The 24,574-nt window shown below is 43.9% G+C and overlaps 1 protein-coding gene across 3 annotated transcripts in view; it reads left to right on the top strand.

Moving 5' to 3' along the window:
- MSRA (methionine sulfoxide reductase A) overlaps window positions 1-24,574 on the top strand; it is a 221,730-nt gene that overhangs the window by 91,079 nt on the left and 106,077 nt on the right. For all 3 annotated transcript variants that reach the window (XM_081001184.1, XM_081001185.1, XM_081001186.1), the window contains one exon: window positions 5,144-5,263. In XM_081001184.1, the coding sequence (XP_080857310.1) occupies window positions 5,144-5,263 (120 nt within the window). The remainder of the gene's footprint in view (window positions 1-5,143; window positions 5,264-24,574) is intronic.

Genomic DNA, 24,574 nt, shown 5'->3' with positions numbered 1-24,574 from the left:
TGCTTCCCTGTAACTTGGCTTCTCGCAGTGAGGGAACCGCCAGAAGGCCCTTGGAGCTGGACCTCAGTGTCCGGTTAGAACGATAGGGGTAGAGGGAGGAATTCAACATCACACTAAAAATACATTCTGCCAGTACAAACATATCTGCTTGCCCAACTGAACGACCTCCCCTCTCTTCCTCCTGTGTTTTTCTGGGGGTTCCCCTGACTCTCCTAAGCCAATTTTGGGGATGGTGTGAGGGGAGGAGTGGGGAAAGCCCTACTGCTGGCTCCTGCTAGGGATACTATTTAGTTGAATCCGTTCCAGAGTTTTTTCAGTGGTAGTACCCTGACTATGGGGCTCCCCTGCCCCGAAGCATGCATTCCTGTTGCCTTCATTACTATATTTTATGCACCGGGGAAGTCCGGCATCTCTTTGGCATGCACTCTCCAGACTCCTTTGGAACAGATTGTATCACACAATCTAGAATAAAACCAACAACAACCCTCACTTTGTCTATTAATTGACACAAGTGGGATGCATGTTCTCCGGAAGTAGATGATTAGTTTTGATGCTGGGATTCTATGTTCATGATATTGTTGTGTCTGAAGAACTTTTCAATTTCCCCAATGCTGCCTAGAACTGGCTAAAGCGTACAAATGATTCCTAGGTGGTTTCGAATCCAGGCACTGCTTTGGGCCAGTTCTCCTGAGCTTCAGCTCTCAAATTTAATCACATACCTTCAAGCTATTCTCTGGGCTGTGGACATGGCCACAGTGGTCAGCAGTCTATTAATCAGTTGCAGAGGTAGTGATAACTCCCCAGGGAAGGCTAACTAAATATGCTTATTTTCCCAGGCATTCTGACATGTTGTTTTTAGCCCTGTTTGAGGGTCCTAATCTTGTCTTACCAGCTGGAAGTACCTGACATTGCTTGGGAATTCCAAAAAACCAAAGAATACTGAGAATCATAAATGGCTAATATAATTAGTTAGTTTCTAGGGCTATACCTGCCCCCACCCTCTGGGGTGACCCAGGAAACACCTGACCTGGATCTGGCCCGATATCAATTGGTGGTTGGGTGGAGCTAATGCTTAATTGTTTTTTTTTCTTATTTATTTTACAAAAGCCTATACAGTGGGGGAAGGAGGCACTGTGTCTTCTCCCCGGCTCCCAACCACACTGCATAGAGCAGGAGGGTTCAATCCTGCTACGTCTTGCTTTGCAAACATGTACTCCGACTGGTACAGTTTGGGAAGCAAATGGTTTTGTGACCCAGAATACAATTCCACACAGTCTCTGTTCAGTTCTTTTTATACATTGCTGGATACAGAATATTCTGGATGTACAATTATTCTTAGATTGTCATTATATTGTCTCTTTGTTTTTAGTACATTTCAACCAGCAACAAAGGTAGGAGCCGGCCAGAGTACATGACTTAGTTTGAAGTTGGTTTCTGAAGTATCAAAGGAAGGCCATACCTTTGTAATCCGTTTGATGGCGGGTACGGCTTTGTTCTGTTAACTGAGCTTTCAAAGAATCTTTGAAATTGGCAGAAGGCAGCAGAGCTCTTGTGATTCACTCCTAGAGAGGACCTGGCCTGAAACACTTTTGAAACAGGAAAAGCAAAAAGAGAAAGAAAAGAATGCACCACAGGATGTCCAGTAGAACCCGGCCCTAAAAATAAAAGATGGAAAGCAAAAAACAAATCCCAAACCCATTTGGAGTCGTAGTTTAACTTTTGGGGCCAGTGGGGACATTTTGAATTTTGAGAAACTGCTCTGGGTTGTCAGTTGCATAGTTGATGCCTTGGAATGTGGCACAAAATGGCTGCCATGGGGGCACAGCGTAACACAAAATGGCTGGCACATTTAAAAGAGAAGAAAATGAGACTGGATAGAGGAAGCAGCTGCCTCTCCTGCCCAGCTGGCAGCAACAGCATCCTGAGCATGCAGGGGTACCATTCTTTTCAATTAAGTGGCTGGCAGGCAGCAGCAGTGGTGTAGGCAAAGATGTCATTGCTCCTTATGAGAGCTGCTACACCACTGAGCCTACCTAGTGGCCATGAAGGCAGCAAAGAAGGCATACTTTGCTGCCTCCATTGCACCCTCATTGTGCTGTCCAGCAGAGCTTTTCTGGGTGGTGTAGGGCCTTTTACAGTCTGACCCAAAGGAGGTGGCAGAACCGACGGTAGCTGGCTGTCACTTGTTTGCAAAGCATTTTGAGGATAAAATCACTTGCATCCATCAGGACCTTGACTCAGCTGTTAAAGTCAATGAATATTGAGATGTGTCCTGTTATGTTGGATGAATTTCAGATAGCAAAGTTCGAGGATATGGAGATGTTTCTTTCTTTCAGGGCAACCACTTGCATTCTGGACCCTTGCCCCTCTTGGCTGATAAAAACTGGCAGGGAGGGAATTGCTGGCTGGGCCAGGGAGATGATTAATGCCTCCTTGAGAGAGGGGTTGGTCCCTGACTGCATGAAGGAGGCAGTGATAAGACCACTCTTGAAGAAACCCACCTTGGATTTGGAAGATCTAAGTAACCTTTGTCCAGTGGTCAACCTCCCCTTCTTGGACAAGGTTCTTGAGAGGGTGGTTGTGGACCAGATCCAGGCACTCTTGAAGGAAACAGATTTTCTAGATCCATTTCAATCGGGGTTTAGGCCTGGTGTTGGTATAGAAACTGCTTTGGTGGCCTGTATGATGACGTCTGTTGGGAGAGAGACAGGGGAAATGTGGAGCCTTCAATGTGGGGCTGCTCAGGGTTCAGTTTTATCTCCCATGCTGTTTAACATCTACAAGAAACTGGTGAATGGGGTCATCCAGAGTTTTGAAGTATGTTGTCAGCAATGTGCTGATGACACACAGCTCTGCTTCTCTTTTACATCTGCTGGTGTGGCAGTGGACATGCTGGACCGTTGTCTTGCCTCAGCAATGGACTGGATGAGAGCCAACAAACTGAAGCTTAATCCAGATAAGACGGAGGCACTCTTAGTGGGTGGCTCCCCAGACCGGATGGATGGGAGGTTGTCTGCTCTTGTTGCACTCCCTCTGAAGGAGTGGATACACAACGTGGGGATACTTCTGGATCCTTTGCCGGTTCTTGAGGCTCAGGTGGCCTTGGTGGTGCAGAGTTCCTTCCATTAGGTTTGAAGAGTATCCAAGTTTCTCCAGTTATTTTGTTGTTGTTGTTTAGTCGTTTAGTCGTGTCCGACGCTTCATGACCCCATGGACCAGAGCACGCCAGGCACTCCTGTCTTCCACTGCCTCCCACAGTTTGGTCAAACTCATGCTGGTAGCTTCGAGAACACTGTCCCACCATCTTGTCCTCTGTCATCCCCAACATCACGGTCTTTTCCAGGGAGTCTTCTCTTCTCATGAGGTGGCCAAAGTATTGGAGCCTCAGCTTCAGCTTCAGGATATAACTCGTCTTTATTCTAGCATGTTATAACTCGTCTTTATTCTAACATGGTTAATGAAGCTAGCACCTACTGGCTACCATCCAAAAGCAGTTGAACTTTTGGGTTTCTTCTAGACATCTGAAGAGATGAATTTCATAGGAAAGTGGCACCCCTTCCCTGTCACATGGATCACAAAGAACAGCAAACCCCACTTTCTCAGGTCTGTGCTAAGAAGTAGATATCACCATAGAGCACACGAAGCCCGCTTTCAATATGTAGGACTTCTGATTCAAGGAAAGACACAAAAAATACACTTTCCCCTGCTTCCACTTCCCCTAGTTAAGTTGTCTTTTTTTTTAAGGTAATGACTCACAGGGCAAGAGACTGCAGGGTGAATAGTTTCAAGATGGTGCTTGTTGTACTAAGGTCCATCCTGTCTGGTGTTTAATTTGTTGTTTGCTTTGGAGCATTCAGCTTCAAAGGGAGAATTTTCAGGCCAAGCCCTGTTTATATTTAGATATTTGCTAACTTGTAATTGCAGATAATTTGAACTGGTGAAGCTCTTGTTAAAATTAGTGGAATTCTGTTGAGTTGAAGCTCTGACTTAATGGCTAGCTGGCCATGTCAGTGAATAAAAATTTCATTTTTGTGTGCACTTTGAATATTATTTTCATGCATAAATTGACTAGCCTAGAGAGCCCCCCCCCAATTCCTGTATGATTTCTATTTTAGTTAATTATTGCTCTGCCACCTTTAAAGATTGCAGATGCCAGGAAGCAGAACATTAAATGAATGTTTGCCATTAATACAAATTATTGTGTTTTGACAGTTTGTTAATCAGCTAAAAGAAAATTATGCTGTAAAAATATGTACAATTGCCATTTAACCAACCCTAAGGCTTTTACATGGATGGGGATTCTCGTCCCTAAAGATTGTGCATTTTGAAATTCCTTTTTTTTTTTTAAGGAAATGGGCCATCTGAAGTGTGGAAGAATTAGGTTTTTATTTTATTTCAAGAAAAGTATGTGTTCATGACGACTGCCAGCGCATCTTACTAGGTTGCCATTGAAGAGTTCCTTTCCCTCCCATTGGATCAAAGGGTCTGCTCAGATTCTTCCTTGTTACATAGGGGAAGTGTGATCCTATGGGTACTACTGATAAACTTTTGACGCAGCTGCCCTCCAAATCCTTCTGGTCCTCCTGGAACAGGCAGGGGTTGGCATTATTCTACTGAGGATATTAATTGACTGACTGATACCATACAGTGAATCCATGCAACAACTGGTCTTTCCCTTGGGATACATCTTATAGCAGGGGGAGAATACAATTGGTGCCAGTCACAAAATAGCTGCCATGGGGTATAGCATAATTCAGAATGGCTGCCATAGGGAGTTTTTCTTTTAAATGAAAACTCAGAGTTTAGGGAACCTGCCCAGGCACACCAGTGAGTATCTGAGCCCTGTCATAGTGGCACCAGTTTTGACAGAGCTTTTTTTTTTTTTTAATGTTCTTAAATGTATAGTAATTATTTCTTTTTCTTCCCCTTCCCCTTTTAATTATTATTTTTTACAGAGTTTTTGATAGTAGTTTGGAAGACAGGGTTCCCTTTTCTTGAATTTATTGTTCTTGGTTTGGTTTTTCTTAAATAGTTTATGTTTTTTATTCTTAGCTGTGTTGTATGGCACATTGAATATGCACTTTTAAGCAAAAACCTTGTAAGTCTTTTGTAACAAGAATGCTTTCTGTTTTGTTCCATACAGGGATGGGCTGCTTCTGGGGCGCCGAGAGGAAATTCTGGCGGCAGAAAGGAGTCTACTCAACTCAAGTGGGCTATGCTGGAGGACACACCCCAAATCCCACCTATGAAGAGGTCTGTTCAGGTAGGGCTGACTCTTCCATGGATTATAAGCCTTTTTCTGAAGCACTGTGAAATATACTCAGAGTCGAGAGTAGATTTCATGCTCTTTATTCAGCTCATAGTGGTGAGGAGGGAATGAATGTCCCCTCAAAGTATCTGCCTTATATACATTATTTACACAATGGGCTACACGTGATTGGCTAATTCCGGAAATCTCCTGTAGGCCAATCAGGTTGTGGATTCACTTCTATCTGGAGCTGGATTGGGTGGCTCCTGCCGACCAATCATATTGCTGCATTGTTCTAGAACCAATCAGACTGCTGCATTCTGAATCCTATTGTTCTAGGACCAATCAGACTGCTGCATTTTGGATCCTATTGTTTTAGGACCAATCAGACTGCTGCAGTTTGGATGCTATTCAACTCAGTACATAACACACTGTGATGTAAGTCCCCGCCCCCAAACAAACAGGTTGTTAAGACTAATCTATAGAAGTAAGATTAGTGGCATATAAGCATGCAGACTTGCCTCTCGCCAACCCAGAACATTGATCTTTCTACATAGACCAGGGCTTCCTACTCTGGTCTGCCAAGGACTTAGGCAGAAAAGCCTTTGGCAGCTCAGATATCAAGAGTTCCATTCAGCTGGAGGTGCAGGCCAGGGATTGAATCTGTGACCTTCAGTATGGAAACCAAGTGTTCAAATGCTGAGCTGTGGCTGGGCTCTGTGTGCGCTCCACACTGAAAGGCATAAATAAAACAAGTGTTCCATCAAAGGAACCCAGATTTTGTGCCAAGAAAAGGGAGAATTCCATAACCCATATCCATTTTGACAGCGAAGTGCAGATTTATTTGTTTTGCCTAGTGCTCTGCTTACATGGGATTGTGGGAACTGTGGCAATGTGCCCAGCAAGTACCCCCATTCTCTGGTAATGTTTTGCATTGGGGATTGCATACAATCTGCAAGGTTAGGAAACTTCCTTTTGCAATGAGTCACTTGTTGTTGTTGTTTAGTCGTTTAGTCGTGTCCGACTCTTCGTGACCCCATGGACCAGAGCACACCAGGCACTCCTGTCTTCCACTGCCTCCCGCAGTTTGGTCAAACTCATGCTGGTAGCTTTGAGAACACTGTCCAACCATCTCGTCCTCTGTCGTCCCCTTCTCCTTGTGCCCTCCATCTTTCCCAACATCAGGGTCTTTTCCAAGGAGTCTTCTCTTCTCATGAGGTGGCCAAAGTCTTGGAGTCTCAGCTTCAGGATCTGTCCTTCCAGTGAGCACTCAGGGCTGATTTCCTGAAGAATGGAGAGGTTTGATCTTCTTGCAGTCCATGGGACTCTCAAGAGTCTCCTCCAGCACCAGAATTCAAAAGCATCAATTCTTCGGCGATCAGCCTTCTTTATGGTCCAGCTCTCACTTCCATACATCACTGCTGGGAAAACCATAGCTTTAACTATACGGACGTTTGTCGGCAAGGTGATGTCTCTGCTTTTTAAGATGCTGTCTAGGTTTGTCATTGACCTTAAGTCACAGCACGATCATTTGTGGGTCTTGACCTGCTAGTAGAAGACCAGTATCTCAAGGTGCTACGTCATCCTGTGGGTGCAAGGGAGCCAACCCAACTTCCCTGGAAATCCAAGAAGTCATTGGAATGACTGGAGTGTTGTTACGACTGCAAAATGGGGAAAAGCCATAGAGTATCTGCTTTGCATGCAGGAGTTCCCGGGTTCAATCATAGACGTCTCCAGGTAGAGCTGGAAAAGAAGCTCATGTCGAAAACCATGGAGAGTCCCTGCCAGTCAGATAATGCTGAGTTAGATGGACCAATGGCCAGACTCAGCATAACTTGACTTCTTATGCAATCCGAGGGTTGTGCGGTAGGAGCTTGTAAAATAAGGCATTAGAGACTGGGTGCACTTGTATTTTTCTCGGACATAAAGGATGCAAAGGTTGTGGCCTAGCCTCTGTGCCATAACAGCTGTGATGAAATTCAGCCATCAGGAGCAGGGGTCAGCAAACTTTTTCAGCAGGGGGCCGGTCCACTGTCCCTCAGACCTTGTGGAGGGCTGGACTATATATTTTTTTGGGGGGGGGGGAATGAACGAATTCTTATGCCCCACAAATGACCCAGAGATGCATTTTAAATAAAAGGACACATTCTACGCATGTAAAAACATGCTACTTCACAGACCGTCAGCGGGCTGGATTTAGAAGGCAATTGGGCCGGATCCGGGCCCCGGGCCTTAGTTTGCCTACCCATGATCAGGAGTAACAGAGTGCCTTGGGCTTGCGCAGAATATCTCTAAAAATACGATGTTTCGGTATCAGAAACTACAAAAGTGATCATCTTACCAAACTCTGCCTGAAAGCAAAATAATCCGTGCCCAAAATTTCTATCTACAACACTTGAAAACCTTCTAAGATTAATTGACCCCATTTTGATTGCCATGCACTATTAGCAGAAACTAGGAGCAAACGTGAGTTATTATATATATGATTTTAAGAATAGTTAGTGCACAGCACCTTTTCTGGTGGCAAGATGGATGCCACGTTGCAGTGAACTGAAGGAGCAACCGGCCTGCTCAGATTTCTGAAGCCGCTAAGTACTCTGATAGGGAATTATTTTTACATCACAGTAAATTGTCCTACAGATGCAAATTTGAAAAGGCATTTGCAATGGATAAGTGTTTGGGCTATTTCCAGTGCATTTTACTCAATACACAAATACACATTTTTTGGCAAGCATTATGTGAAACTCATGATGTTCATTCAGTACGAAACATCTCTTCATAGTTTGCTTACAGATGTTCAGAACAATTCTTTGTTTATCAATGTATTCATAAGCTATTTGAAATCTGCACATCTCAAGTGGAACTGAAATCTGATGGAGGCAGAAAGTACTTGATGGTTTATCAGCTGCTTCACTGCAATTACCTCCGCCCGCACTTCTTGAAATCAGAATGTTTTTACATTATATTTCTGATTCATACTTGGGGTATGCGACCATGTAATTTCCCGGAATTTAGGGTAGCTTTTTAAAAAAGTAATTATATGGGGAAACATGTGCTTTAAACATTATTTATCATCGTGTTACCCCGAAAGTCATTTGGTTGGCCTGTTTTAAATCTTGTCACCCTCTGATGGTTTTTCTCAACAGCTGTCAGTTTATCTTTTAATATGCGTGAGTGGTCTTTGAAAATTAATAGCAATTTAAATATATGCATCCTGCCATTAGCTTTGTTGCCATGATACCTACGGCATTGTGTGACAAATTATGCTGGTCACATAATTAGCTTTTTGGGGGCGACCCACCTGATCGTGTTCTTTGTGGTTGGCTTTTCCTTTTATAATCCTAGTCTAAAAGCTGCTTTAGATATTACTGTGGAGTGCATGAAGAGAAGGAAAAATGAGATTGCCACTCAAGTAACCCAGTGTCCTTGGTTAATGTTTCTAAGATTTTTTAAGGATTTGTGGAGGCGACACAAACACTATCTTGAACAATGCTTTTCTCTGTTCTACCTTCCCTTATTGATGGGAAGAAACTCAAGGCCTCTTCTGCAGGTTCAGCTTCATTTGGAGAAGAGTGCATTGGATACATAGCATACCTTTCTGGAAAAAGTAGGGAAGGCTCAGAGGGTGATAGTGCCAAGGCAGAATGGAAACATGGCCCCCGGATTCCATTGAGCTCAGAGCACCTGTTGAAGATGAATTTTCCACTATCCAACCCTGTCCAACTCAGTATAAGTTTTATATTGTGTTGTTTTATATTTTTGTCATCATTTATTGTGCAGTTTTACTATTTGTATACTGCTTTGGAATCCCACCTTGAGCAGGTGGAAAACTATTTATTTATATAAAAAAATTATGCAGCCCTTCAGCAAAAAGTCCCAGGGCAGGTTACAATATTATAATATAATATAATATAATATAATATAATATAATATAATATAATATAATATAATTAATATAATATAATATAATATAATATAATATAATATAATATACACACAACTATAAAACAATTACAAACAGAACAGAACAGTGTAATCTACTGTTAGGAATCAAAAGTGCATCTTCAACTTAAGGTGGAAACTGTACAATTAAAGTGCCAGATGTACGTCTGTGAGGAGGTAGTTTCACAATTTAGGTGCTGTCGCAGAGAAAATCCTCTTCTGGATTGTCATTCCTTGCGTTTAGGAGAGCGGCCAAACTACCAAAAGTATTTGGAGCCGTCCAGGTCATTCATCCTGGTCTCGGTTATACACTTCAGGGCGGCCCCCTAGTCCACATTCAAATCGTAAATGACATGTGTGTTATTCTGGACAGACCTGTCTAGAGAGAGAGTGAGAGAGTTGCTGTCCTATAGTACCTGGAATAGGTGTAACTTGGGCATCAAACCTGAATACAGTTGTACCTTGGAAGTCGAATGGAATCCGTTCCGGAAGTCTTCCAAAATGTTCGGAAACCAAAGCGTGGCTTCTCATTGGCTGCAGGGAGCTCCTGCAGCCAATGAGAAGCCACAGTAACCCTGTTGGACATTCCGGTTCCTAAGAACGTTCACAAACTGGAACACTCACTTCCGGGTTTGCTGCGCTCGGGAGCCAAAACGTCCGAGTACCAAGGCGTTTGGGATCCAAGGTACAACTGTATATGAAATTGGTTCCAGGCAGTTGCTTACTTAGAAAGCTTGCCCAGTGCCCCAACCACTGCTTTATATCTTGTCAAGTAAAAACCATGCTTACATACACGAGTGCGCAATAGCAGTGGCATGTAAAAAAATTTACTTAAGGAAGTACATGACACTCCCTGTGTTAATTACCACTTTCTGAGCAGAATAAAGAAAATGAGGAGTGCGAAGTTTTTTCTCTCTCCCCTCTAGTTTCACCTATCCTTTACGTGGGATGTCCCCACCCCCATTAGGAAAATTCAACTATCATATAACTTAGAGAAAAAGACATCACTGTCCTGGCAATATAACTGAGACGTCATTGTACCTTGCCAGATCACCTAGCTTTCTGTGATGGTTTCGTTGCATAATTAAACTACAAACATTATCTTCATTTTCTATGGCTTCTAAGGATACCTGAAGGTTTTTGAAAACAGACTATGAAGGAGATCACAAGATTAAAGTCTTCAGACTGTAATGAGTGTGGTTCAGAACATTTCCTTTTATTGTTCGAGCCATTGTCAAGAGAATGGATTCCTGTTGAGCTTTTGTCTGTACTCCTTATAGCCTCTCTTGAAAGGAAAGGGTGTAAGGATTTAAATGACTAGTTTACAGATTCAGTGGAGACTGTCAGTATGCTGTGCACCCTTGATTATTCTACATTCTTCTGCTTGTTTTACTGTACCAGTCTGTCACTTTCTCTGGTTAGCCTTATTCACCTGGGCTGGAGGGTGGACAGGTCAAAGCTATCAAAGCACTGTGTATGATCTAAAGGAAGGGTAGGTGTTGGCACCTAACTGCTGCCCATTATTTCATTCTAGAAAATAAGGAATTTTGCTGGACGAAAGAAGTTCAAAACTATGTTCTTGGGGAACTCTGGGGTTTCCTAGAAGCTCATGAGGTGTTCCTTGATGAGATGATCAGTAAGATCAGATCTGAGCTTCCATGAAAGACAGCTTGCCCTCAGCTACAAGTTTCTACCCTGTAATGTGAAGTCACGGAAGAGTGATGGGCGCATCTTTGGGTCCAGTTCACATGGTGGCATCAGTGATCACAAAAGCCCTGGCAGGCGTGACATTCATAGAATCATAGAATTATAGAGTTGGAAGAGACCACAAGGGCCATCGAGTCCAACCCCCTGCCAAGCAGGAAACACCATCAGAGCACTCCTGACATATGGTTGTCAAGCCTCTGCTTAAAGACCTCCAAAGAAGGAGACTCCACCACACTCCTTGGCAACAAATTTCACTGTCGAACAGCTCTTACTGTCAGGAAGTTCTTCCTAATGTTTAGGTGGAATCTTCTTTCTTGTAGTTTGGATCCATTGCTCCGTGTCTGCTTCTCTGGAGCAGCAGAAAACAACCTTTCTCCTTCCTCTATGTGACATCCTTTTATATATTTGAACATGGCTATCATATCACCCCTTAACCTCCTCTTCTCCAGGCTAAACATGCCCAGCTCCCTTAGCCGTTCCTCATAAGGCATCGTTTCCAGGCCTTTGACCATTTTGGTTGCCCTCCTCTGGACACGTTCCAGTTTGTCAGTGTCCTTGAACTGTGGTGCCCAGAACTGGACACAGTACTCCAGGTGAGGTCTGACCAGAGCAGAATACAGTGGCACTATTACTTCCCTTGATCTAGATGCTATACTCCTATTGATGCAGCCCAGACTTGCATTGGCTTTTTTAGCTGCCGCGTCACACTGTTGGCTCATGTCAAGTTTGTGGTCAACCAAGACTCCTAGATCCTTTTCACATGTGCTGCTCTCAAGCCAGGTGTCCCCCATCTTGTATTTGTGCCTCTCATTTTTTTTGGCCCAAGTGCAATACTTTACATTTCTCCCTGTTAAAATTCATCTTGTTTGTTTTGGCCCAGTTCTCTAATCTGTCAAGGTCGTTTTGAAGTGTGATCCTGTCCTCTGGGGTGTTAGCCACCCCTCCCAGTTTGGTGTCATCTGCAAATTTGATCAGGATGCCCTTGGGTCCACCATCCAAGTCGTTGATAAAGATGTTGAATAAGACCGGGCCCAAGACAGAACCCTGTGGCACCCCACTAGTCACTCTTCTTTGTGTGAAGAGCACACATTGACTTAGTGTGCCCCCTAGAACATGGCCTGGAATTTTCTGCAGCTTGGCAGGTTCCTCAGAAGTCAGACTGATGCGAAAAAACGATCCCAGTGCTGAACTGCTGATGTTGCACACTGAGCTAATGGTAGGTATTAAGTGTATTTGCATATCTGCCCTTCAGATGGCTAAATCTGGACTTTCAAAAAACTGATGAGTGTCTGTGGCGAGAAATATACTTCTGAGAAATATACACATTTGTTATTGAGGCAAAGAAAATAATGGGGAAGTGTGTTGGTTGTTTTTGTGGGGCGTGGGGAGACTGAGTGCATTGGTTTGCCCCCAGAGCTAGAAGGGGTGTGTGTCACAAGTTGGAACATGTGCAAAGGATCAAAGATCTGGAACCCAAGCATTATGAATAATGGTTGAGGTAATTGTGCATATTTAGCCTGGTATGGTAATAAGGTAAAGGACCCCTGGACAGTTAAGGCCAGTCAAAGGCGACTATGGGGTTGTGGCGCTCATCTCGCTTTCAGGCCGAGGGAGCTGGCGTTTGTCCACAGACAACTTTCTGTGTCATGTGGCAGCAGGACTAAAGCACTTCTGGCGCAACGGAACACCGTGACGGAAACCAGAGCGCATGGAAATGTCTATCTTCCCGCAGCGGCAGTACCTATTTATCTACTTGCACTGGCGTGCTTTTGAACTGCTAGATTGGCAGAAGCTGAGACAGAGCAACGGGAGCTCACCCCATCGTGGGGATTCGAACTGCCGACCTACTGATCGGCAATCCCAAAGAGGTTCAGTGGTTTAGACCACAGCACCACTGCATCCCATGTTTAACCTGGTAAAGAGCGGGCTGAGAAGAGATATAGCCATCTTCAGATATCCAAAAGACTGTCACATGGAGGATGGAGCAAGCATGTTTTCACCTGCTCTGGAGGCTAGCTTCTGAACCAATGGATTCAAGTTATAAGGAAGGAGATTCCGACTAAACCATCAGGAAGAACTATCTGACAGTAAGAACTATTCGAAAGTGGAGCAGACTCCCACGTGAGGTGGTGGACTCTCCTTGGAGGTTTTTAAGCAGAGGTTGGATGACCACCCGTCATGTACGATCTAGTTGGGAACCCTGCATGGCAGGGGGTTGGACTAGATGATCCTTGAGGTCCCTTCAATCTCTACCATTCTGTGACTCTATGACATGGCCGTGAACAACAGGAATGGACTACAGCTGCTATCAGTGCAGATTTCCAAAGGGCAGCAGATGGTGTCGGCTGCCTGTTCGCATCTTTCTCGTTCACTGCCGCGTTTTGTTTTGTTAAAAATTAATATTCTTATTTCAGTTCAATATCAAAGCTCTTGTTCTCTTAACGATCCAATGCTAAGGAGCTGCAGTGATAATGATGATGATGTTTACAGGGCACATCCTATTTCCTTGAAATGGTGATATTTCTGTAATTACTGCATGCAATATTATAGCCGCCATTTATACACTGCTGTTCCCAAGGAGCAACAGCCTCCATATGTCGTGCGCATTCTCTTTCACATTAGGGTAATGATTCTGAGCACTTTTAAAATGTGGGTGGGGTGGGAGGGGGGCTTCTTGGCCTATTTTGTGTTTCACTGAGAGAAGTAGTGCTCTGCCCTCATGAAGATGTTGCTAATAAAGCTTTATTGGTTTCACAAACGTAACTAAATGAGGAGGATAAATTCTACCAGTGAATTCTCCAGGCTTCAAGGGCCTTCCTCTGTTTGTCTCCCAAGGAGCTCATTTGGTAAAATTTGTTGACTCTCTTTAATGCACATGCGTCAGAGTGGGATGCTCATCTATCTTCCAAGGGTCTGCTCAGCTGTGAAGCTCAATTGAATAATAATAATAATAATAATAATAATAATAATAAAATTTTATTTATATCCTGCCCTCCCCAGCCGAAGCCGGGCTCAGAGAGGCTAACAACAATAAAAGTAACAAGCCTTCTAAAATCAATTCATTTTAAAATCTATTCAAAATCAAATTAATGGCAACCATTGGGCTAGAGATCTGTGAGGATTACCAAAGGAGGGGGTCAGACTGTGCCTTGGCCAAAGGCCTGGTGGAACAGCTCTGTCTTGCAGGCCCTGCTGGAAGATGTCAAGTCCCGCAGGGCCCTAGTCTCTTGTGACAGAGCGTTCCACCAGATTGGAGCCGCAGCTGAAAAAGCCCTGGCTCTGGTTGAGACCAGCCTAACCTCCCTGTGGCCTGGGACCTCCAAGATGTTTTTATTTGAAGACTGTAAGGTCCTCCGTGGGACATACCAGGAGAGGCGGTCCCGTAGCTACGAGGGTCCTAGGCCGTATAGGGCTTTAAAGGTCAAAACCAGCACCTTAAACCTGATCCTGTACTCCACAGGGAGCCAGTGCAGCTGGTATAGCAGCGAATGAATGTGATCCCGTGGTGAGGACCCCATAAGGAGTCTCACCGTGACATTCTGCACCCGCTGGAGTTTCTGGGTCAGTCTCAAGGGCAGCCCCATGTAGAGTGAGTTACAATAATCAAGTCTGGAGGTGACCATCGCATCACCTCCAGACTTGGGCAAGTCACTACATCTCATCCTTAGGAGTAAGGGCTAAAAATCTAACCAAGAAACAATCATTTTGCAGGCTGATGGGAGGTTTGCTTTGGGTAAACCGCCCTGAGACCTATGGGTATAGGGCGGTATACAATTTTTAACAACAACAGCTGCTCTTCCTTGGCATCCTGCCTCCACCCAAAGTGGCAACTAGTGAAATGCAGTAAGGTTGAAAACAGAAACCACTTGCAGTGGTGCCAGGGAGCTTTGGTGTGAAGATAGGGAGCTGGGCTGGGGAGTGCTCAATAAGCTGGAAAGGCACATTAAGGGACCTTTTTCAGAAATCTCCAGAGAAGTTCACCATGGAAGATCTGCATCAAAGATTCTTTGGGTGCAGGCTGAATGTGCCTGGAGTTTGGGATTCTCAAGGGTGCTCCATGCTGGGACTTGGAAGTGGCTGAAGAAGGCCCATGGTAAAAAATACAATCGGTTGGTGGACTGATTTATGATCTAATAATTTTGTGTCTCTTATTTTGGGAAGACTCTTGAAGCACATGAGTATTGGTGTGCTGCAGCTTTTATTGCTTTTGAACAGAGTCCTGTAAATAACTTGCTATTATTGTATTATTTCCTATTTATCCGAGTTCTTCTTTGGGCTTATGTGTTTTGAGTGAGGCAGTTGTCTCTTTTGATATTAACTTCCACAGAGATCGCCATGTTAGTTTGTGGTGGGTGGGGAGCAGCAGAACCTTGTTGCCTCTTAGAGAGTAAGAATTGTATTATGACATCAGCTCTTGTAGACTAGAGAGTCCAGTTCATCAGATATACTCTGTGGAAATATATGCCATAATAATATAATAATATATTTATTAGCCTTTAAGATGCCATGAGACTCATAGAATTGTAGAGTTGGGAGGGACTGCTAGTTCAGCCCACTGTAATGGAGAAATCTTTCACCCAGCGTGGGTGAAACCCTGAGATTAAGAGTCTCATGCTCTATTCCTTGTCTCATTGTTCCTTTTTGATTCTTGCCACAAAAGAAGAGAGAAGGGGACAGAGGCGAGGGAGAAGAGCTGGTGAGGGGAGGAGGCAAAGTCCACCCAGTTTTGTCTTCCCAGGCCAAGCAGAGAAATTGGCAGCTACCCACTCTGGCCATGCTTCATCTGTGGCATAGTGTTCCTTCATCTGGCAGCCTGCAGCCTCCTTTGGCACCCTGTCTCCTCCCAGGAACTTCCTCACCGAAGAAGCAAGAGGAAGACCAAAGGGCAACTGAGGGCTGCAAGGACAGTCATCAGATACTGGGAGGTGTAGGAGGCTGCCTGGATGTGGAGAAACCTACCTACCTGGATAATTTTTTAGGGCAGTGCTTGGCGTCAGTGTGATCACAGTGTGCTTGCACACTTGAGTGAGATGCTTCAGTTCTTTAATGCCACATCTGTGAGATTTGAAGAGGTAGTCCAAATCAGAACTTCAGTGAAGACTCTCTGAGTAGCCACCTTCTGCAACTTTTGCTAGTTTGTGTTCTGATTTCCCAGTTGGCTTAAGCCAGTGTTTGCTCACCGAAGTGGCAAAATTAGAAATTAATTGTGTTTTCTTTCCAAACAGTATCAAATGTTAATTGTGGCTGAAATGTCTTCCAGTTATTCAGTTCTAATGTCACATTTCCATAAAGTGTATGCAGCTGAACTTTCTGTTGAATGTGCTGTAGCAGCCTGACATGAGTGTGTCTAATCTCCCATTTCTGAATAAAACGACAGCAAGCAACTGGAGAGCCATCTTTTGGCTTCATGCTTGCCTAGGTCGGCATATTTGTGATCTACGTCAACAACTGGGGTGGCAGAGAAGGCGATGGTACGGACTGTGTTGCGGAGGATGGCTTGGTCCCTGGTAAGGATACTGAGTATAGACAGGGTCAGGATTACTAAAAGTGCCGTTAAGAATTAAATAAAGGATGAAATAAACCACAAGCAGTTGCACAGCCATTGTGGTCCATGTGGTCAGCTACATGCTAAGTTTAATAATCATAGTTGAAGAATGCATACAAGGGGTATGGTAGTGTTTGGCCTTATCTCTTAGAATCATAGAATTGAAGCGTTGGAAGGGACCAAGAGGGTCATCAAGTCCAACTCCATGCAAAGCAGGAATCTCAACTAAAGCATCCATGACAGATGGCCATCCAACCTCTGCTTAAAAACCTCCATGGAAGGAGTCTTGGCCCTGTTGACATCAGGACTGCTCTTGTCTTTTAAAAAGATTCTTTCCCCCTACTGCTTTCAGTCTGATCAGTGTTAGCAACTTATGGGGAAAGTGGAATGCAGGAAATGACATGAGATTTGGAAGTTAAGCTTAACGAAGGCCAGTTTATTTTAGCCATTCATCTTATTGCCTGTAATGCCATTCTTTTTAAAATGGAGCCGCCTCCATAATTTCCAGAAAATGGAATCTGTGCTCATATGATGTATCCATCCAATTCGTAACAGCCAATTTGTAAAAACAATTAAGTGCTGAATAGTGGTCATACTTAGTAGTAGCCTTTCTCCTCCACACTGTTTGAAAGTGTGATTTAATGGTGAAATGTATCTTTTAAACATAATGGCATGAAATATTTTTATTCCATTCCTGCATTCTCTTGAGAAGGAGCTTAAGAAGATTATTGTCTCCCTGCTACAATCAGGGAATTGAAATATAGGCATTTTGAGAACTCCAGAATGTCTAATTGTCATTGTGGGAGGAGAATATGTAAATCAGGCTGTTTGCTGATATTACGCCTGTTGCACTTTCTGTGGCAAAATTATTATTCTTTTTTTTTTTTGCATTTTTCTGTATGTCTTGCATTTCACTATGTATGACTGAAAACCTAGATAAATATCTTACCCTGTTCACCACATAGGACTTACGACCAGAAAAGATGTGAAATGGGATATATATGATCAAAGCAGCACGGCAGGGAAAAGCCCATTTGGAATGAGGATCATGGCATATTTAAAACCATTTCCCATCCATTCAATTTTCCCAGTTACAATCCTTTCCTCCAAATCTACTATTTTCTCTGTGGAGCAAAATATTTAGGTGTGATACTACTCTGCAGTATCTACATTGATAAATATGTAAATTGGAATGTATATGTAAACAGATTAGCACATGCACAGATACACCACCATTATAATATCTGAATCCCTTTACTACTGAGGGCCTTTGTGTGCGTTACATTTTGAAACTATTTCTTAGCAGGGGTTACCTGTGAAATTAAATAATAATCAAGCATTGATACGGTTTGTTAATCATACCAAATTTTGTGGATGCTCTAGTGATACGGCTGCTCTAGTAATATGTATTCAAGAACTGGGTATCCTGCTGCATTGTAGCGTTCACTGTATGCTCGGCTTGGAAAAATAAGCAACCAAGAAATGAAAATGTGACATAAAAACAGAAGAGGCACTCCATGTTAGGATTCTTGCTCCGTGTTTGCAGTCATGAGATTGTTGTCTATCATTCCACAGTGAGGGAAGTTATGGAGATGGTTTGTGTTACTGTGTTTTGTTTGTTTTTTCCCTCTTTGCTGTCTGATGAGAAAGAGGAAGGAGCTAAAGCAGAATGCTCTGAGTGCATTATATGTAAATAAAGTAGATTAACCAAAATGCTGTGCTACTGAGTTCTGTTACGCAAACCGCAAATACTCTGCAGGATCCCTAAGCGTGCTAATGCCTTTAGGTATCAGTCGCGGTGATGTTCAGGCTGGAGAAAGCTTTTGAAGCTCCTGAACGATCGACCAGGAGGGAGAGAACATGCCAGCTGGGCATGTTTCTCTGCCAGGGTCCTACACGCGAGTAGGGCGATCCTAACACTCCCAGCATCCCTGAAAACTTTGCCAGTGACCGCCAACCATGACTGTGCTTCTATCCATCCACGGAGGCAGCCAGTGAACTCATGAAGATGGGGAAGCACCCCCCCCCCGCTACCTCCCTGTGTTATCACGGCATGCACAGAATGCCAGGCAACCCCAGGGGACTTCCAGCCCCAGTGGCACAGCCAGCAAGGACCCTTCTATATCCAGCTTCCAGGTGTTCCTTTGGGCAGGGGTGCAAATCCTGTGACACCCCACGCAGCTGCCACCTAAGTGCCATATAAATGATTGGAAAAAAGAGCACCTGCTTTGGAGTAACAGCACACACAAAAGGAAAGGGGGAGAAGCCACTTGCTGCAGCAGCACCTGCATGGCTTTATGGGCAGGGCAGCTGCAGAGCACATTTGGTCCTCCTGGGGCAAGGGTTCAAGGTTCTGTACTAGAATATGTGTGTGTGTGTGTGTGTGTGTGTGTGTGTGTATATGTGTATAATTTTTTATTTATACCCCGTCCTCCCCAGCCAAGACCGGACTCAAGGCAGCTAACAACTAATAATAAAAATAAGCTGATTAAAATACAACTTAAAAAACAAGATTAAAATACAACATTAAAACATTAAGATGCAGCCTCTTCACAGGAGGAGAAAGGAAAAAAGAAAGAGGAGGAGGGAATCAAATTGATTCTAAGCCAAAGGCCAGGTGGAAGAACTCTGTCTTACAGGCCCTGTGGAAAGAAATCAGATCCCGCAGGGCCCTGGACTCATGAGACAGAGCGTTCCACCAGGCCGGGGCCAGTGTTGAAAAGGCCCTGGCTCTGGTTGAGGCTAATCTGACTTCCTTGGCGCCCGGAACCTCTAGGGTGTTGCTATTTATGGACCTTAAGGTCCTTCGTGGGGCATACCGGGATACATATATATATGTATGTATGTATGTATGTATGCAATATATATGCAAACACAACAAAACATAAGATACCATGAAACAATAGGAAAATAACTGGCAACTGAATAGACCTGTTGGCACGAAAAGGTGTTCAGGAGAGTCCTGAAAATTAGCAGCGAGGCTGCCTGCCGAATCTCTGTTGGCAGAGTATTGTACACCACGAGGCAGCTGCCACTAACTGCCCAACTTCTAGTCAATGCCAGTCGGACTTCTGAAACAGGGGAGACCACTAAAAGCATTCCTCCAGATGATCTGAGTGGACGAGCAGGTTGGCCTTAAGGTGGATCCAAGTTCCTCAGGATTTTGTATATTAATAGAATGACCAGGAGGAGCTTGTTTTATTATCTGTTGTCATCACTGGAAGGCTTCATAAGAGAAAATGTGGGTTAGGGTGAGGTTCATGTGTACTAAAGTCATACTTAGAAATCTTATCGGCTATGAAGGGGTTTGTTTTTTTTAAAGGATGACCTCTTGATTAAAATTGCAATTCACGGATTCACTTTTGCAAACAGACAAGGATTTTGTCCCACTGCATTGTTTTTGATGAGAATTCAAGATCATTGAAGTAGAGGGGAGAGAAGAGGCCTTTTATTCTGGAGAAGTGGCAGCGTAAATAGCAAACTGTTTACTGAAGCCAGTTTTAATTAATTCCCTGTATGGTTCAAAACTAAGTTGCTCTTATTGGTCCCTCACAGCATAATTAATCATCAGTAATAATTTATTTTATGTGGATTCCGAAGGTTAAACATGGGCACAGCAATTCATTAAAAAAGGGATGGGAATTAATAACATCTAAAAGGTTTGCCACAGAAAAAGTGAAATATCTGGAAAGATTTATTAAAGGCTAATGATTGATGTGTTCAGCGTTTTATCTGCTAAACTTGAGAGCTTAAATCTGGGTCGAGTCCCAACAGAAATACGTTGGCTGGTGCTTGATCATTTCCCAGTGGCTAACTTTTTCTTAGTGAACAAGCACAATGTTTCACTTTTCATTTATATCTTTGGCAAGATGCTAGTCATCAGTAAGTGTGAAATTGTGAGACTATGGCTACAAAAATAAATTATATACATAAAAAAGTTTTTTAGGGAAGTTTTTATATTTAATGCTGTATTGTTTTTAACACTTGATTGGAAGCCGCCCAGAGTGGCTGTGGAAACTCAGCCAGATGGGCAGGGTATAAATAAATTATTATTATTATTATTATTATTATTATTATTATTATTATTATATAAAGGATACCCGACAGTTAAGTCCAGCCACGAACTACTCTGGGGTTGTGGCGCTCATCTCACTTTACTGGCCGAGGGAGCCAACGTTTGTCCGCAGACAGTTTTTCCGGGTCATGTGGCCAGCATGACTGGCGAAACCAGAGCAGCGCACATAAACGCCGTTTACCTTCCTGCCAGAGTGGTACCTATTTATCTACTTGCACTTGATGTGCTTTCGAACTGCTAGGTTGGCAGGAGCAGGGACCGAGCAACGGGAGCTCACCCCGTTGCTGGGATTCGAACCACCAACCTTCCGATTGGCAAGCCCTAGGCTCTGTCGTTTAGACCACAGCGCCACCCGCATCCCAAATGATATACATATGAGAACATAAATTGTGTATATCTTAATCTTATTGTGATGTACATTTTTAGTTACTGCTTTATGACAGAAGTGGGCAACCTTTTCTGTCAAGGACCCCACATCCCAACCTGAAATACCATGCAGTGTCATAGAAACCCCACTTTCTCTTTCCTCAGGCTGGCAAAAGGGTAGCCATAGGAGAGGTGGGATAAGACCAGGAAACTCTGTAATGCCTCTATGGCAAATTATGTAAAAGTACCAGCAGAACACTTTCCAGAACTGGTCAGTACCTTTACCCTGCAGGGCCTCATTTTATACAGTAAGTACAAAAGCATCACAAAGCATCGCTTGCTTCATCTGTGGAAATTTTACTCATGGCACTGCACCCTACAAAATATCACAGGGTGGCAGCCTGGAAGCAGGGGTCTTTCATGCTTGCCCCTACACTTTGGAATGTCTTTTCCTCTGTGTACATGAAGAAGAAGAAGAAGAAGAAGAAGAAGAAGAAGAAGAAGAGGAGTTTGGATTTGATATTCCACTTTATCACTATCCCAAGGTGTCTCAAAGCGGCTAACATTCTCCTTTTCCTTCCTCCCCCACAACAAACACTCTGTGAGGTGAGTGAGGCTGAGACACTTCAAAGAAGTGTGACTGGCCCAAGGTCACCCAGCAGCTGCATGTGGAGGAGCGGGGAAGCGAACCCGGTTCACCAGATTATGAGACTACCACTCTTAACCACTACACCACACTGGAAAAACATGAAGTTGGAGGATGGATGATGGCTAACAGATTGAGGTTGAATCCTGACAAGATGGACATACAGTTATACCTTGGTTCTCAAATGCCTTGGTACTCGTACATTTCGGCTCCCGAACAACGGAAACCCGGAAGTAAGTGTTCAGGTGTTCTGGCGAATTGGTTCAGTTTGTAAAAAAAAAAATTGTATACATCTTCATCCAGCTAAAATTCAAATTTGCTACATAATCCTTTGCTCCGTAAGAGGTTTCTTAGTTTGGCTTGCTAACTTTTATGAGCATAATGCATAACATAAAGGCAGATAATAACAATATGTTACAATGAAAGCCATTGCGTTCTTCTAAGTTTCCTCTAGCTGTGCCCAAGTAACCAGATTACTCCCAATAAAAGCCGTACAATAACCTAAAGAATAGCCCCAATAAAACAGCTGCAAAAACATACAATCACTAAACAGTGTCAAAAGAATGTTAATACTGGTGTTTGGTAGACCTGGGTGGGGAGAGCATTCCACAAGCAGGGAGCCACAACTGAAAAGGCCCTCTTCCTTCTCTCTCTCTCTCTCTCTCTCTGTATATATATACACACACAGACACGTGTGCGCGCACACACACAATGGTTTGAGTCTGAACATGAAATCATGCAGATTCCCAGGAGAGGAGATCACAGTCACTTTGCTCTTCCTCTGATCCTGCTGCTGTGACCTAAACCATGGTTCACCTTACATGTTTTGTCTAAACCCAGGCTCATGGGTTGAGCCACTAGCTGTAACCAAGGTTTGTTCTTTATCTTATTTATTAAATTCATTTACCACCCTCCATCCAAAGATCACAGGGTGGTTTACAGTATAAAAACACAAAAATGTATAACAATAACAAACAAAACAATAACCCCAATCACACAGTTTAAAAGGCCATAATTAGCCAAAGGCCTGGAAGAAGAGGGATGTTGTTGCCTGACGCCTAAAGGAATGTAATGAAGGCACCAGGTGAGCCTCCTTGGGGAGAGCATTCCACAAACAGGGAGCCACCTTGGTTTGGTTTAGTCCAGGCATGGCCAAACTCGGCCCTCCAGATGTTTTGGGACTACAGTTCCCATCATCCCTGACCACTGGTCCTGTTAGCTAGGGATGATGGGAGTTGTAGTCCCAAAACATCTGGAGGGCCGAGTTTGGCCATGCCTGGTAGCCCTAAGCAAGATCTGAGCCTGTCTCTTGCAACACCTGATGGCAGAATAAAACCAGATATTAAAGTGTTGCTTCGGAGCCTTCTGTTTTCAGATAGGCAATCTTTTTTTGTTTTGTTTTAAAGGTACAACTGGTCCTTAATAGCGGGAGAGCAGAAATCAATGCTATCTGCAAAGGAGTGGTGTTCTGAATGTGGAGCAAGGGAATAAACAAAAGCTTCAATTAATGCCGTGGCAGAAGGCCAGGTTGCAGAATGACGAGGCTTGAATTCTCGGCTCGCCAGAGATGAGCACAAGCGAGATGAGTGCAAGGATTTTATGCACCCCTAGGAATAAGACCACCAAAAGTGGAGTGAATGTGTATGGAAAAGGGGCCATAAAAATGGGGGGGGGGGGGCGCGCGCAAATGATTTCTCTTGCTAGCAGTACTTGAATTACAGGGGGCAGAGAGGACCCAGCATCCCTTACCATTTCTGATGACTCCCTCAGCAACTGAAGGCTACGGGGAAGGTCAATGGGGGAGTCAGGGAGTGGGGGTCCATACCCTCCCCCAACCATAATGTGAGCACTGTATCGCACCTTGCTTAGCTCTGCCTCTTTTTCTCTGCATCACCCTTCCGTCCCTCCCTCTAGTCCCCCCCCCCCCAGTTTACTTCTGCACTGTCACTCATTTAGGTTCACAGATAATAACAGTGCTGGTTGTTGCTCACTTCTGTGCGCCTTTAGTCACACCTGACCCTTTCCTTCTATACCTGCTAAACATGGCGGCCTTTAAACATTTCTGTGGTGTGAGATGGTTTAGACTGTAAGGAATGCAGAAAGATCAGAGATGAGGTTAAGGGAAATGTACCTCACCAAAGACTCCTGATCGCCAAAGAATTGATGCTTTTGAGTTATGGTGCTGGAGGAGACTCAAGAGTCCCATGGACTGCAAAAAGATCAAACCTCTCCATTCTGAAGGAAATCAGCCCTGAGTGCTCACTGGAAGGACCATGGGACTCTCAAGAGTCTCCTCCAGCACCATAATTTCAAAAGCATCAATTCTTCGGCAACATGATAGAAGTTTATAAAATCATGCATATCATGAAGAAAGTGGATGGAAGAAAGTTTAGCTCCCCGTCTCATAGCACCAAAACTTATAGACCGCCAATGAAGCTGAAGGTTGGAAGATTGGGGACAGACAAAATAAAGTGCTTCTTCACACAGTATGGTGCTAAACTATGGAATTTGCTCCCACAGAGGGCAGCAATGGCCACCAACTTAGATGGTTTCAAAGAATTGGACCAATTCATGGAGGATAAAGCTCTCAATGGCCGCTAGCCATTATGGAGACTATGCTCTGCTTCCATGACTGTAGACTGCATGCTTCTGTAAACCAGCTTCTGGAACCTGCAGAAGGGGAGAGTGCTGGTTCTGCTTAGGCTCTGCTTGTGGGCTTTTCAGGTGCATCTGGTTGTCTACTGTGAGAACAGGGAGCTATACTAGGTGGTTCCCTGACTTGATCCAGCAGAGCTATTCTTATGTTCTTGTGTTCTTACCAAAGTCACCCTTCTGGAGCCAGTATGTGAACCAAAACACAGATTGCTTTTGAAATTTACATTTCTTTGAAGTTTGCAATGCAGGTCTTTAGCCAGGAGTGTGTACAAAAATGTGTTTGCCAGGGGAAAGTGTGCATAGAAATGCATATATGAGTGAAATGGTTGTTGTTGTTTAGTCATTTAGTCGTGTCCGCCTCTTCGTGACCTCCTGGACCAGAGCACGCCA

Source organism: Podarcis pityusensis (assembly GCF_964106645.2).
Source record: "Podarcis pityusensis genome assembly, chromosome: 3".
In the NCBI taxonomy this organism is placed as follows: domain Eukaryota; kingdom Metazoa; phylum Chordata; class Lepidosauria; order Squamata; family Lacertidae; genus Podarcis; species Podarcis pityusensis.
This window is presented reverse-complemented; position numbering and strand designations above follow the sequence as displayed.